Genomic DNA, 16,785 nt, shown 5'->3' on the forward strand with positions numbered 1-16,785 from the left:
AATTTTCGTTGGCTTTACTCATATTACCAGAACAAATGGTACTAGTTTAATTCTGAAATTAGATATTTAACTCACCAATCAGTCTTGAGGTGTAATATTTGGATTTGAGCAAGGAAAATCCTCCACAAGGATGTTGAAGTGAACGGAGGCTGGTGGAAGGGCTCTTCGTCCGCACGTTTCTCCGCTCTCAGCCTCTGCCAGCCGTGTTTTGATGTCACTCGGTGGGCGGGGTCTTGTGGGCTACCCACTCAATGCGTTTGGAAGACCCCCTCATACGCGATTTATCGCCCTCATGAGGTTATCTATGATATCAAGTCACGTCCTTATCGACAGTTACGTCTTTTCCTTTGTTTTTTTTTCTCTCTAAATATTTTGGAGCTCCTGTCAAGAAAAGACAAATCCCTTGTGTGTGTGTAAACATGCTTGACAATAAAGCTAATTCTGATTCTAAATAAAACACAACAGGCCAGGTATAACGTTACACATACTGTATACATCCAACGTGCTTTTATTGTCTCCATTTTGAATAGCCGGACATGTTAAACAAGCCAGTCTTTATTATAATGCAGTATGGTTTTCCAGTCATACAGTTTGGAAAGACATTAAAGTGTGAACTTAATGATAGAATTTAATGAATTCATTAAATGTTCATCAAGATAATAGCCAATATGCATACGTATACTTAATATTTCATTGGGTAGGCCTAATTAGAATTACAATACTGAAATTCTGTATTTCCAAGCTCTGGGATAAACTGTTTGCTTTTAGACAAACAGTCATGTGGTTTAGTCTTTGTTAATATACTAAAGATTAATGGCTAATCCATAAGGATGTGTTGACATTGATCACATTTGCTGCATGAAGGTTAAAGGAATAAGTAAACGACAGAGGATTACAGTAAGTATATTCACAGTTGTTTTAGAAATAAATATGTAATATTCAAAAAACATTGTCAGCATGAAATCTTTTAAATACAAAATTTTGTTTTTTCAGCATTTTGTGTATTTGAACCTGTTCCAACAATGACTGTATGATTTTCGAGATCAATCTTTTCACACTGAGGACAACTGAGGGACTCATATGCAACTATTAGAAAACCAATGCATTAAAGAGCCAGGGGTGTAAACTTTTGAACAGAATAAAGATGTTTTTTCTTATTTTGGATAAAATATCATATTTTTGTCCCAGAAGACAAAAGCCATCAATATTACCCTGATCTTTAGCATTTGAACCTTCTGTAATAGTTGTATAAGAGTCCCTCAGTTGTCCTTAGTGTGAAATGGATCTCAAAGTCATACAGTCATTGTTAGAAAGGGTTCAAATACACAACAATGCTAAAAAAAACAAAGAACTTGTGGGACCTAAAGGATTCTTCTTAAGGACAGCAGGCAGTTTAACTGTTCAGGACAAACAAGGGACTCATGAACAACTATCACTAAACGAAAAAAAAGCACAGCTGTGGATCGTTCAGGTAACAACACAGTATCAAGAATCAAGTGTATGTAAACTTTTGAACGTGGTCATTTTTATAAATTCAACTAAACTGAATAATATCTTGTTTAGGTCAGTACTAAACAAAAAATAACATGCATTTTGTATAATCCCTCTTACATTAACATTTTGCAGATTCTGCAAGGTGTATGTAAACTTTTGACTTCAACTGTAACAAAATTTTTTGGAAAAGCAAAAATATGATTTCTGGTATGTACATGTGTTGAATTAACTTGCCTAATGACAGCGTAAAAATGTTAGAAACTGGTGCATGCTGCGCATTGTTAAATGACAGAAATGTCTTGTAAACCTTTTAGCAAACATACTGGTCATGTATTTTGTTGTATGTTTCCTTTTGGTGAAATAGAATAGATAAAAAGTTGGTGGTAAAGTTTTGTAACATTCAGTCTTAATTCTACATTTACAATCAGAATCAGAATCACAGACTCCGTAACAAACAGCATGTTCAGTTCCACATGTTCTCAGTCTATTCTTTAGGCTCTTTGGTGTAGCCCGATTTAGGAATGTATCAATCTGAGGTAGTCCTGTGATGATGGTGAAATTTGCCCTGGCGCCCTCATGTGGCACAAGTCAGAGCGATCTGCTGCACCTTTCCCATTTCATTCAGCAGCTGTTTGATGCTGTGCTTGAGTTCAGGCAGACGGTCCAGTGGCTCCGGAGGCTCCAACTCACCCGTGCAGTCCAGCCAGTTTTCAAGCACTGGAAAAAAACCATCAATATATAGTTATAGTATACATGAAACATTCTCATAATACAAATCACTACATAAAATAGCGAAACATAAATCTAGCTCTCTGAAACCCTGTGGCACACCATCAAGCTCTCTTTCAATGAAGTCCATTCTGTGGGTAACCTCTTCTTGCACAGTCTCAATATGGTCCAGCAGGTTGATCCTCCACTGTTGCTGCTGAGCTCCGCCCTTAACCCCGCCTCCATCAGCACCCGCCTCACACTTCTCTCCTACATCCTACAATGCAATAACGTCACATTCAGAGTCTACACCACTATTCAAAAAGGTAAGATTTTTGCTTGTAACCTCATTTGACCCTCACCATGCTGTGGTTGAACAGCTGAGAACTAGATGTCTTTAGTAGTGCTGGTTGGATCTCTCCATTATAGTGTTGTTCATTCTTCAGCGTTGTCTCATTGTGCAGTCGGTCTTCCAGCACCGACTCAACCCGTGTCTTCAGCACCAGCCTTGGCTCCAATACTTGGTACAGTGTTTGTGGCTTTTGGTAGCAATGCTCACTGCTAATGTAGTCCTGGAAGGATGACGAAAAGGGCTCTTTATGATGAATGGCTTCTAAGGATGCTGATGCAGAAACTGTTTTTGTCTCTGGAAGAGCCATGCTTTTCATTCTGGATTTCTCTGTTAGCTTCCACGGCTGCTGCCACAACTTGAGGTCTGGATGACTTTGGCTCCTGCAGTAAATTGGTACAACAACCTTTTCATTAGACTTTTCAAATAAGATTTGTCTTATGGATTCAAACAGAGGATCACTCACTGTAGCACACTGATTTTGAGCTGCAGGCCGTTGAGGACTTCTACCACATGCTGAACGTCCCCTAACAGCTGATGAGTGGCTGCGATCTTCTTGCCATTCTGATGAGAGTAGTTCTCCAGGAAAGAGAGGCCGTACATATGGCCGGTGCTTAGCCAGTCCCTGTCATACCAGTATCGCAGACTCTGTCTCTGACCTCGGATCTGCCCTGGATATGCACAAACAAGTACACTGTTAAAGGGAGCGTTCACCCAATAATGAAAATGTTGTCATTAATTACTCACTTATGTCGTTTCAAACCTGTAAGGCCTTTGTTCACCTTCAGACACAAATTAAGATATTTTTGATGAAATCCAAGAGCTTTCTAACCCTGCGTAGACAGCAACGCAACTGACATGTTCAAATTCCATAAAGATAGTAAGGACAAGTCGTTATTTTTGTTTTCTTTGCGCACAAAAAGTATTCTTGTCGCTTCATAAAATTAGGGTTGAACCACTGATGTCACATGGACTATTTTAATAATGTCCTTACTACCTTTCTGGGCCTTAAATGTGGTAGTTGCGTTGCTGTCTATGCTAAGCTCTCGGATTTTAAAAATATCTTAATTTGTGTTCCAAAGATGAACAAAGGTTGTATGGGTGTGGAACGACATGTGAGTTAATAATGACAGAATTCTTATTTTTTGTGAACTATCCCTTTAAGGTTTTCTCCAGAAATCAACATTAAATCGTGCAATGCTTTCAAACCTGGAGAATCCCGGCAAATGAAGCAAGCGTATCGTTCTGGAACATTCTCTTCCAGGAGGCCCATACAGGTTCCGTGCTGCCAGTACAGACACTCTTCACACTGAGGTGCGGGAGAACAAAAACAACAAATATGATGGTTGTTAATTATTAGTGAAAATTTAACAGCTTCACTACCAGTCAAAAGTTTTTGGACAGTATGATTTGTAATGTTTTTTTAAAGAAGGCTTTTCTGCTCACCATGCCTGCATTTATTTGATCCAAAATACAGCATTTAAAAATAACAGCTTTCTATTTGAATATATTTTAAAATCTAATTTATTCCTGTGATCAAAGCTAAATTTTCAGCATCATTACTCCAGTGTTCAGTGTCACACGATCCTTCAGAAATCATTCTAATATGCTGATTTGCTGTTGAAGAAACATTTTATTATTATCATTATTATTATTATTATCATCATCAATATTTAAAACAGTTGAGTACATTTTTTTCAGGATTCTTTGAAGAATAGAAATATCCAAAGATCAGCATTTATATGAAATAAAAAGCTTTCTTAACATTTTACACTATACCATTCAAAAGATTGGAGTCCGTATCACTTTTTTTGGGGGAAAGAAATGACAGAAGTAAGTTAATACTTTTATTTAGCAAGGATGCTTTAAATTGATCAAAAAGATATTAGGACATTTATGTTACAAAAGATTTCTATTTCAGGTAAATGCCGTTCTTCAGAACTTTCTACTCATCAAAGAAACCTGAAAAAACTGTACTCAGGTTTTAATGTTTTTTTGTGCAGCAAATCAGAATATTAGAATGATTTCTTAAGGATCATGTGACTGGAGTAATAATGCTAGAAATTCAGCTTTGAAACCACAGGAATAAATTACATTTTACATTCAAATCGAAAACAGTTATTTTAAATAGTAAAAGCATCATAACTTCAGTCTTCACTGTCACATGTTCCTTCAAAAATCATTCTAATATGCTGATTTGCTGTTTGAAAAACATTTTCTGTTATTGTCAATGTTAATAAAAACAACGTAATATTGTTCGTGGAAACCAAGATCATTTTTTTGCAGGATTCTTTGATTTTGAAGGGTCACCTGCAACATGAAGTCATTTTCCTCTTCAACTTCACACACACAGCGGACAGTTTCCTGACTTCCGGTAGTCGAAGCAACAGAGCTACAGCTGAGAGGTGAAGCAATGACATCTAAATCTGCACCCATTTCATCTTCACTCCATCCACAGCTGTCAGAGGACCAATCAGAAATGCTATCCTCATCTGGAAACATATGACAAAACATGACTTGAGTTATAAGAAAGACTTAAAACTTAAAGGGATAGTTCACCCAAAAATATAAATTCTGTCATTAATGACTCACCCTCATGTCGTTCCAAACCCGTAAGACCTTCATTCACCAGAACACAAGATATTTTTGATGAAATCCGAGAGCTTTCTGACCCTGCATAGACAGCAACATAACTACCACATTCAAGGGCCAGAAAGGTAGTAAGAACATCATTAAAATACTCCATGTGACATCAGTGGTTCAACCGTATTGTTATGAAGCTATGAGAATACTTTTTGTGCACAGTGCAACGTGAACGTGCACTGAATACTGACATGAAAGAGAAGAAATTGTTGAATAAAGTCATTATTTTTGTTTTCTTTGCACACAATAAGTATTCTCATAGCTTCATAACGTTAAGGTTGAACCACTGATGTCACATGGTCCATTTTAATGAAGTACTTACTACCTTTCTGGGCCTTGAATGTGGCAGTTGTGTCTCTGTCTATGCAGGATTAGAAAGCTTTAGGATTGAACAATATCTTAATTTTTGTTTCCGAAGATGAACGAAGAAATGAAAGGGTTTGAATGACATGAGGGTAAGTAATTAATGACACAATTTTCATTTTTGGGTGAACTGTGCCTTTAAGATCATTTCAAATTGCAAAAATACATAAACTCAACAAAAACATTTCAAATAATTATATTCAATTTACATTTATACTAATAATTTACTGTTTCAAATACATTTCAGACATGCAGCTGCAATGGTTGTACACAGAAATAAATTCTTCACCTGATGTGGTTTTTCTCATTTTTTTCTTTTCCTTGAACTTAATTCGCAGGAAATCTCTAGTCTGTTTCTCTTTTGTCCTGTCACGTTCCTTCACACCTTCTACAAAGGAAAGAAACCTAAGCTCAATTAGATCATATCATGTATTATACGAAAAGCACTGTAAATCTCACATGCTTTATGTGACCCTGGACCACAAAACCAGTCATAGAGTCAGTTATTTGAAATTGAGATGTATACATCCATTGATGTATGGTTTGTTGGGACAGGACAATATTTGGCCATGATACACCTATCTGAAATGCATATTACTAATCAAAAATTAAGAAAAATCTATCATTTTGACCCATAGAGTGTATTTTTGGGTATTGCTACAAATATACCCGTGCGACTTAAGACTGGTTTTGTGGTCCAGGGTCACATATAAATTCTATTCATCAGACATACCCATTTCCATAAACCTCCTCTCTCTTTCCTTGTTTAAGGAATGCATGTTGCTGTCCAGCTGATTCTCTCTAGTCTTGTCCTTCAGTGAGGGCCAGCGTTGGTAATTATGCGCACTGACGACAGGGGGCGCTACAGGGCGTCTCTTCACAGTCATCTGCGCACACTCATGTGATGTAATGCACCTCTTCTTGGAGCTATCCTGATTATTAAGTGTAGCATGTTTGTCCATTGCCCTGGTCTGCTCCAGTTCCATCAGACGATCATCTCCATGGTAGTACTTCATATGATAGTGCAGGAGTTTTGCTTTGCGGAAAGACTTTGCACAGCCAGGAGCGCCGCATTTATATGGATTATGGTCCAAGTTGATGGAGAGCACCGGTGGTGGCTGGTTTCTGATGACTCTATATACTGTGATAATTAGATAGTACATTCATTGTCAATAATTCAAGATCTTTGTGATGAATCATGATTCTGTGAATTCGATTAGTATAGATCACTACTCACATGGCTCTCTGCTGAAACGGTTGGGGTTGTGAAAAGCTTGCTTTCTGACTGCTACGAATAAAAAACAAAAACACTGATCATAATGAACCAGATGTTATTTGAGAACGTTGTACAGATGTGGTGCTGGGATCTCACCTGTAGGCTTAAAGGTTTCTGATTGGCACTGAGCCTTAGGTACTGCTGTTCCATTGGATGATTGTGTTAGATGTAAGGGGTCTGGTCCTTTACTTTGATTGGTGGAATCATTATGAAAACTTTTTTCTGAAGGAAAGAGATGAATAATGAGGAAAGTAAACTCATTTTTCACATAAAACATTTTTACTAGGGCTGCAAAACTAATCGCATTTAACATAAAAGTTTATGTTTACATACTAAATGTGTGTGTAGTGTGTATATTTATTATGTATATAAAAATACACACACATACATGTATAAATTAAGGAAAATATGCTAGATTTATATATAAAATACTTATAATATAAATTATATACAAGTATAAATATACAAATATTTGTAAAAATATATACATGTGTGTGCGTATTTCTATATACATAATAAATAAATACAGTACACACACACATATAGTATGTAAACATAAACTTTTATTTTAAATGCGATTAATCGCGATTAATCGTTTTGCAGCCCTAATTTTTACATTTGACGTAACAGTCAAATAGTCAAACCTGAATCAGTCTTGCTTTTTTTGGAGCTCCTTCGTGCCTTTGAAAGTCTCCTCTTCCCTAGAAAAAAATACAATTAAAATGAAATTTTACAGATATCATGACAAACACTCAACACAATGTCAAGTTTAAAAAAATGAACTTAATTTGTAATTAATTTGCATGTTCGATTTTTCTCATAAAAAAATGTGATTGCAATTTTAAAATGAGATAAATAAAAAAGCTCCAGGTCTGTTCTGTTTGCTTTTGTAAGGCCCACAATTCCGTTATTATATATCAATATGACTATAAAATAATAATTATTAGTATTTTAATCATGATTATTGTCATTATTACTACTAAAAAAAGTTAAACAAAATAAGAATTATTACTATTGTAATATTTCACTCTAAAATAAAAAGGTCAGTATTTTAGGCCAAATAATAATCATTTTATTTAGTGATGGGCAACGATTAATCACGATTAATTGCATTCAAAATAAAAGGTTTTGTGTACATAATATATGTGCGTGTACTGTGTGTATTTATTATGTACAGCGCCCTCCGCTAATATTGGCACCCTTGGTAAATATGAGCAAAGGTTGATGTTAAAATAAATCTGCATAATATATCCTTTTGATCTTTCATTCAAAAAATTCACAAAATTCGAACCTGTCATTGAAGTAAATCAACAGAACCTAGGTGTGAAATCTCATTAAGAAATAAATGTTTTGCTCTAGTTCACGTTGGCCGCTATCATTGGCACCCAATTATTGCAACATCCTTTTCCTAAGATAACAGTTCTGAGTTTTCTCCAACAATATCTAATGAGTTTGGAGAACACCTGACAAGAGATCAGAGACCAATCCTTCACACAGAATCTCTCTAGATTCTCCAGAGTCTCTCTCTTCCCAACTTCATGTTGGTGCTTCTTCTCTTCAGTTTCTATACAGGGTTCAGGTCAGGGAACTGGGACGGCCATGGTAGAAGCTTCATTCTGTGCTCAGTGACACAATTTTTGTGTTGATTTTGATGTGTGTTTTGGATCATCGTCCTGCTGGAAGATGCAACCATGGGCCATTATAAGATTTCTAACAGAGGCGGTCAGGTTTAGATTTTTTATCTGCTGGTATTTGATAGAATCCATGAAGCCATGTATCTAAACAAGATGTCCAGGACCTCCGGCAGAAAAATAGGTCCACAACATTAAAGACCTAGCAGTATTTTTAACCGTGGACATGGGGTACTTTTTTATCCCTGTCTGCACCAAAACCATCTGGAGGGTTAGCTGCCAAAAAGCTCATTTTTAGTTTCATCTGACCATAGAAGCCAGTCCTGTTTGAAGTTCCAATCATGTCTCACAAGTGAATATGCTGGAGTTTGTTTTTGGGTGAGCCAGGAGGATTTTTTCTTGAAACCCTCTAGAACAACATGTGGTGATGTAGGGGCTGTTTGATCATTTTATTTTAGGCTTTCTGACCCTAAGACTCAACAATTCTCTGCAATTCTCCAGCTGTGATCCTTGGAGAGTCTTTGGCCCCTCAAACTCTCCTCCTTATCATGCATTCGGATGATATAGACACACGTCCTCTTCTAGGCAGATTTGTAACATCTTTAGTTGATTGGAACTTCTTAATTATTGCCCTGATGGTGGGAATGGGGATTTTCAATGCTTTTCTTACAGCTCTTTCTGTTTTGTGAAGCTACATTCTTTGGTTTTACTTCTTGTGATGGATGATTAAGGGAATTTGGCTTTTGTGTTCCTCATATTTATAATTCTGTGGAACAGAAAGTCATGACTGAACAATTTTATACTCCTAGCCACCCTGGAGTGCTAAAATAAAATTAATATTAATGGGAATATACTTTAAGAGATATTTAACTTTTTTAATTTTTAGGGGTGCCAATAATTGTGGCCAACGTGAACTAGAGAATCTTATAATGAGATATCCCCCACATTTTCCATCATCATTTTACTTAAATGAAAGGTTAGAATTTTGTGAATTTTTCAAATGAAAGATCTAACAGTCACCTTTGCTCATATTTACTAAGGGTGCCAATATTTGTGGAGGGCACTGTATGTATATATATATATATATATATATATATATATATACATAGACATACACACACACACATGCATGTATATTTCTAAGAAAAGTATGTTACGTTTATATATTAAATATATTTATATATAATATAAATTATATGAATATAAATATATACATGTAAATTTTTTTAAATATATACTGTATGTGTATGTGACTTTATACAGTATATACATAATAAATATACATAGTACACACACATATATATTATATAAACAAAAACTTTTATTTTGGATGTGATTAATTGCGATAAATCGTTGCCCAGCACTAATTTTATTTTAAGAGTACAACTGGAATAATTACCATTCTAATATTGATGGCTGTCTTAAAGTGATAGGTCACCCAAAAATTGTAATTCTGCCATTAATTACTCACCCTCATGTCGTTCCAAACCCGTGAGACCATTGTTCATCTTTGGAACACAAATTAAGATATTTTTAATGAAATATGAATGTTTTCTGACCTTGTATAAGCAGCACCACATGCATGTGTCGTGGTACTCTCATGAACACACTGTGCAGACTGACACAGAAAAAAAAGAAATTGTTAAATAAAGTCGTTAATTTTGTTTTCTTTATGCAAAAAAAGTATTCTCGTAGCTTCATAACATTACGGTTGAACCACTGAGGTCACATGGTCTATTTTAACAATGCTCTTACTACCTTTCTTGGCCTTGAATGTATCAGTTGCGTTGCTGTCTAAATAATGGATTTCATCAAAAATATCTTAATTTGTGTTCTGAAGATGAACAAAGGTCTTGCAGGTTTGGAAAGACATGAGGGTGAGTAATTAATGACAGAATTGTTAGTTTCAGGAATAAATATCTTCATGTTTAATAAATCACTTTAAAAAAAATTTACGTACTTCTTATGCGCTGCTTCCGCGATTTTCTGTCATGAGGAAGACCTTGTCCTTTGATTTCCTCTTCTTTTTGTTTCACCTGGACTTCTGCTTCCTCTGCTTCATTTCTCTTTCCCATCCCCTCATTAAAGTTCAAACCCGAGTCAAACACCACAGAGTCCTCCATCTTCACTGCAGTCTCCTCTTCTCTTTCCTTAGGCCCTGAGACCTTCTTCAAAAATGACTTACTGTAGTTGTGCTGCCCTACTTGCTCTAAGACTCTCTCCTCATTTTCCTCCTTTACGTTTATATCTTCCATTTCATGACATATGCCATTCCCATTGCTATTATTCTGTTCACCTTCTTCTCCATCCAAGTCTGAGATCTCATCCTCCTCTTCCACAGGAACTTGTTTATCACCACTGACCTCATTCTCCTCCTGCATTTTCTTGTCCGTCTCGGTCTTTTTTACAATGGGCTTTTCTCCATTTCTAGCAGTTAGTTTCTTTCTTCTCTAGATGTGAGAATGAGAGAATTAGTAAAGGGAGAGAAGTCCAAATTGTGTACTGAAATAGACATGCAACATGAATGGGATACAAATGCAAAATAAACCTCTTTGGTGAAGGGCTTCACATGGATTCCTTTGACTGTTTGGACGACACCATCATAGAACTTGACAGTGTAGGACGCTGTAGGATATTAGAATCAAACATGAAACGTAGCTTAAATTTGAATAAGAATCTGTTAACATTACAAACCATTTCATGCAATGAATACAGCAACGGCTTACCATCTTTATTGACCGCCAAGACTTTTGCAGGATAAAATCGACAATCGGACCAGCTGGCAAGAACTTTGTCATTCACATGAAATCCCTGCAAAAAAGAATGAATGAAAACCAAATTAATTAATAAGCTTTTTCAGTGCTTTAAAGGAAACCCTGGGTATTAAGACTTTTACGGCTTAAAGGAGTAGTTCACTTTCAGGACAAAAGTTTACAGATAATGTTCTCACTCCCTTGTCATCCAAGATGTTCATGTCTTTCTTTCTTCAGTCGTAAAGAAATTATGTTTTTTGAGGAAAACATTTCAGGATTTTTTTTCCATATAGTGGACTTCTATGGTGCCCCTGAGTCTGAACTTCCAAAATGCAGTTTAAATGCAGCTTCAGAGGGCTCTAAATGATCCCAGCCGAGGAAGAAGGGTCTTACCTAGCAAAACAATTGGTTATTTTCTAAAAACATTTACAATTTATAAACTTTTTAATATCTATACAGAGTACACCCAGAGCTAGACAAGATGAGCATTTGAGGTTAAAAAGATTGAAAATAACTGATCGTTTTCCTAGATAAGACCCTTATTCCTCGGCTGGGATCATTTAGAGCCCTTTGAGGCTGCATTTTGGAAGTTCAAACTCGGGGGCACCATAGAAGGCCATTATATGGAGAGAAATCCAGAAATGTTTTCCTCAAAAACATAATTTCCTTACGACTGAAGAAAGAAAGACATGAACATCTTGGATGACAAGGGGGTGAGTACATTATCTGTAATTTTTTGTTCTGAAAGTGAACTACTCCTTTAATATAACCTAAATGATGTACCTTAATGAAATGTTCCACATCATTTTATGCATATTGTGAAGTGGCTGCACTTAGTGAGCAGGGGGTGAAAACTTTTGAACAGAATAAGGATGTGTACATTTTCTGATTTTGCCTAAATATCTTATTTTTGTCATTTAATACTGCCCTTCAGAAGCTACAGAAGATATTTACATGTTTCCCAGAAGATAAAATAAGTTAAATTTACCCTCATCATCAAATTCTAAAAGTTTTCACCCCCTGGCTCTTAATGCATTGTTTTTCCTTCTGAAGCATCAGTGAGCATTTGAACCTTCTGCAATAGTTGCATACGAATCCCTTAGTTGTCCTCAGAGTGAAAAGATGGATCTCAAATTCATACAGTCATTGGGGGTTCAAATACACAAAAATGCTGAAAAACCAAAGAATTTGTGGAACCTGAAGGGTTTTTCTGAAAAACATCAGGCGGTTTAACTGTTCAGGACAAACAAAGGACTCATAAACAACTATCACTAAACAAAAAAACACAGCTGTGGATCATTCAGGTAACAACACAGTAATAAGAATCAAGTGTATGTAAACTTTTGAACAGGGTCATTTTTATAAACTCAACTAATATTTTTTCTTGTGGGCTATATGTAAACATCCTTTATGTGAAATATCTTATTCAGGTTAGTACTAAATAAAAAATAACATGTTGTATGATCCCTCTTATTTTGGTAAAATAATTAGAATTTGCAGATTCTGCGAGGTGTATGCACTTGACTGTAACTGTAGATAGATAGATATTTGCTTATGTGATCCACACAATCAGTGAAAATGACAAAGGACTGATGCAGGATCATTTCACATCTCAGTACACAGGTTTATACACAAGGCTGATCCTAGATTACCTTTCATATACTGGGATTTTTAAGGAGCACAGTCTGTGACTCACAGGAATAAAGCTGTCTTCCTGCCGTCCCTCTCTCCTCAGCTGAACCCTCTCCATGGGTCTTAGATACGGACTGGCCCAGTCAAACCACTCATCATAGCGATGGCTCCACTGGCGATAGTGGATTAAGACCTTCTCGTTCTCATAATCAATCTTCTCAATGTTGGCAGCATACCTGCGAGTGAAATCACACACAGAGAGCTTGCTATAAAACAGAGTGAGGGAACGGCTAAGATAAAAAAATAAGTATTTTTAAAAGACTGCCACTTGCCAGTTCTTCAGACTGTCTCGTGCTTCAACAGCACCGCCCACCTCAAACTTAATTCCTCGTCTGTTCGGAGGAGTTTTGCTCATAATGTCAGCAGCTACCTGATACAGAAAAGACACATTTTAGTAAGTTCCCAGTGATCATTATATTACATTAGAATGGTCTCATTACTGTTTTTACAAGTAGATTGTTTGAGAGCTAACATGAGAGAAAGAAGCTAACTGCTAATAACAATAACTGACACTGAACTGTATCACAGCAACAGTTTTGGAACGAAAAAACAATGATTGTTGCAGCTTGCTAAAACTACACACCAAGGTCACTTGTTACTGACACTATTGCAAATAGTGTATATATAACAATATACACTATCAGTCAAAAGTTTTTGAACGGTAAGATTTTTAATGTTTAAAGTGTCTTCTGCTCACCAAACCTGCATTTATTTGATCCAAAGTACAGCAAAAACAGGAACATTTTGAAATATTTTTACTATTTAAAATAACTGCTGAATATTTTTTTAGCATCATTACTCCAGTCACATGATCCTTCAGAAATCATTCTAATATTCTGATTTGCTGCTCAAAAAACATGTATTATTATTGTTGAAAATAGCTGAGTAGACTTTTTTCATGTTTCTTTGATGAATCGAATGTTCAGAAGGACAGCATTTGTCAGAAAATAGAAATCTTTTTGAACATTATAAATGTCTTTATCATCACTTTTGATCAATGTAAAGCATCCTCGCTAAATAAATGTACTCATTTCTATAATTTATTTTAGATAATTAGATACTTTTTTTAGATATAAATGCTGATCTTTGGATCTTTCTATTCATTTAAAAAATGTACTCAACTGTTTTAAATATTGATAATAATAATAAAAAGGGTTTTTGAACAGCAAATCAGCATATTAGAATGATTTCTGAAGGATCACGTGACACTGAAGACTGGAGTAACAATGCTGAAAATTTAGCTTTGATCACAGGAATAAATTACATTTGAAAATAAATTAAAACTGAAATTTTTAAATAGTAAAAATATTTCACAATTTTACTGTTTTTGCTGTACTTTGGATCAAATGAATGCAGCCTTGGTGAGCAGAAGAGACAAAAAATCGTCACTGGAGAAAGAATATTATGGATAGAGGACATATTTCAGCTGGAAGCAATGGTTTGAAGATAAAATCATCTTTATGGATGAAGTTGTTTCTCACAAACACACTGATTTTAACTAATGGACTAAACTGGTGTGGATTATTGTGATGTTTTTATCAGATGTTTGAACTCTTATTCTGACAGCACACATTCAATGCAGATAACACTGGTAAGTATGTGATGTAATGCTAAATTTCTCCAAATCTGTTCCAATGAGCAAACAAAGTCATCTACACTTTGGATGGCAAAATTTTCAGCAAATCTTGGTCAACATTTTACTACATTATTCACACAATACATCCCATCAAGTAAATCATAGATAAACTCTTGCGAATCATTTTACAAATAGTGTACAAAAAACACTTCACAACAGGAAAAAAAAGGAAAATATAGCATCGAACTTACCAATGAGGGTTAATTATGTATCTTTTAAATGGAGCTTTGTTTTCGAAAAAATCATGTTAGATTAAGCTTGAGATTCACAGTAAAGCCCAATGTTACAAGTCTATTGTTAATAAAATAGTTTAAATTATTAATTAATTTAATAATAATAATTTTAACGATTCAGTTGAAAAACTATAGTTTGTCAACTGAATCGTTAAAATTATTATTTTGACTTTTGACATCAAGAATAGTGTTTTCACGATGCGTCCTCAGCTGGCAATATTGATGGCACTGAACGTAAAAATGCCACGGAACTGAGCGTAACCCGCATATTTGAAAATGGTCAATTACTGTCATGTTTTGTCCTGTACTAATCGGTCAGACCAGGAAAAACATTTGGAGTACTACAGACTGCCAAAAGTTATAACAAATCAAGGAGAATTGTGCAAAAAAACTGTCTGAGGAACAAAAGGCGTTTGTGGTTGGCTAAACAAAACCAGGATTTCCAAGGGCAAGAATCTTGACAACATTTGTTTTTGTTCTTATCATTTCCAGTCAGGTACTGTAGATGAAATATTAGGCTAATATATTAATTAATACTGCTCGTATGTATCTTTACCACCTATTAACTTTAGTTTGTCAAAAACTGTGCAATCCATGCTGTTGTTTACATCCAAGTATCGCCAATATGGCCACACATCCAGGTAACTGACAAAAATAGTGGCATAAGTGCAAACCCTCTCTATTTAAAATAATTTGAATATAATTTTTTTTGTTGTTGTTGTTGGTCTACCAAAGCAACAGCAAAATCTTTTCCAGTAAACATCACTGATCTACAGCGTTTAATTATACAGTGTAAATGCAAAGAATCCAGGTCATGGCATCATGCCACTAAATACACTCTGAACAACAGACTTAACTTAATTATCGATAGCCTACTTAGCTAAGCCTCTTATTTCTATGTAACTTTAATGTTTAAGTGTAAATTCAACATTCCTTTTGTATTAATAAAACATTCAAAAAATGCTAGGAATGGATCAAAATAATTGACAATCAAAAATTAAATCATAATATTATACATTACAGAACACTATAAATATATATAATTCACTTTTTTTACTCTTGCATGAGTAGTCATATAAGTAAGAGTAATTAACTGTGATTTTATCAGGGTCCCCCAAATGCCTGCCAATGACAATGGAAACAATAGAGATGCTAGATATTCCAATATTACACTAGTGTTTAGTATTCCCAGATCACAGATTTCTCCCTGTCTATAGCCAAAAGCAGACAGAGAGCATCATTTAAGACTATTTGAAAGCCTACGGGATCAATATTCATCTTCGTGGAAACACAAGCCCACGTTAACTTCCTGACTGATCCACACCCTCCAAGAAAATAATGTCATGGATAGTATTGGGCGAGTACATCGCCACTCCCACAAATGCAAGCTGTAAATCACAACATGCATCTACCAATGCACATGTAACGACATTTACTTGATTTCATTACCTCAGATTTGTAATTACATATTCATTTTTTCTGAAACAGCATCTTTCAACATTCCATACTCGAACAAAGTCTTGGCATTGCGAAAACAGTACTATAAAATGCTATAAACATCAGTTACCTGTTGTGATATCCGTCTGCTTTACAATAAAGGCGCGTCGTGCATCTATTAAAGCCTCTTTTATTGTAACCACGTTGGGCGCGAGATGCACGCACTTACTATTTTCCAATGTGTTCCACACAGACTACCGGTATGAACAATACCGCAATCGCGCATGCGTCAGCCACTTCCAGTCTATATAAAGACGTCTAGTAGCTTCATTGTGAGGAACATTGCTTTAATACACTACCTTTCAAAAGTAACAGGTCAGTAAGTATTTTTCCCACGGATTCTTAAATTCTTAAATTCGTAAAAAATTGCAATCAAGATTTTTTAATGTGTTTAAGATGTATATCTCACCTATCTATCCATTTTAGAATCCTAACAAACGTATATTGCAGTTTTCAATTTAAATTCCAATTTATGCTGGACAACTGTTTTCGACACAAGATGTTACTTGA

General features: G+C 35.4%; 2 protein-coding genes across 3 annotated transcripts in view; both read right to left on the reverse strand.

The window, feature by feature from the left end:
- Positions 1 to 213, reverse strand: part of ndrg3a (ndrg family member 3a) — a 157,666-nt gene extending 157,453 nt beyond the window's left edge. For both annotated transcript variants that reach the window (XM_073826333.1, XM_073826331.1), the window contains exon 1: positions 76 to 213. The gene's annotated coding sequence lies outside the window, so the exon portion shown is untranslated. The remainder of the gene's footprint in view (positions 1 to 75) is intronic.
- A 279-nt stretch (positions 214 to 492) lies between these two features.
- phf20a (PHD finger protein 20, a) lies at positions 493 to 16,462 on the reverse strand. Its single transcript, XM_073825804.1, has 17 exons — positions 16,346 to 16,462; positions 13,182 to 13,279; positions 12,914 to 13,085; positions 11,191 to 11,275; positions 11,013 to 11,089; positions 10,425 to 10,914; positions 7,478 to 7,534; positions 6,930 to 7,055; positions 6,795 to 6,845; positions 6,291 to 6,698; positions 5,847 to 5,945; positions 4,862 to 5,043; positions 3,761 to 3,860; positions 3,018 to 3,222; positions 2,565 to 2,934; positions 2,326 to 2,479; positions 493 to 2,211 (listed from the first exon to the last, which is right to left on the reverse strand). Exons 2-17 carry the CDS (start codon positions 13,262 to 13,264, stop codon positions 2,069 to 2,071), a joined length of 2,802 nt encoding a protein of 933 aa, XP_073681905.1. The 5' UTR covers positions 13,265 to 13,279; positions 16,346 to 16,462; the 3' UTR covers positions 493 to 2,068.
- Positions 16,463 to 16,785: the final 323 nt, after the last annotated feature.

The sequence above is a fragment of the Garra rufa genome, chromosome 20 (assembly GCF_049309525.1).
Source record: "Garra rufa chromosome 20, GarRuf1.0, whole genome shotgun sequence".
In the NCBI taxonomy this organism is placed as follows: Eukaryota; Metazoa; Chordata; class Actinopteri; order Cypriniformes; family Cyprinidae; genus Garra; species Garra rufa.

What these genes read in the sequence shown, in the direction of transcription:
- phf20a (XM_073825804.1), bottom strand. Translation starts at nt 13,264, where the DNA reads ATGAGCAAAACTCCTCCGAACAGACGAGGAATTAAGTTTGAGGTGGGC. An exon ending in CGAGACAGTCTGAAGAACTG is followed by an intron (nt 13,086 to 13,181) that starts GCAAGTGGCAGT and finishes TTTCACTCGCAG; the next exon opens with GTATGCTGCCAACATTGAGA. An exon ending in AGAAACCTTTAAGCCTACAG is followed by an intron (nt 6,846 to 6,929) that starts GTGAGATCCCAG and finishes TTTTATTCGTAG; the next exon opens with CAGTCAGAAAGCAAGCTTTT.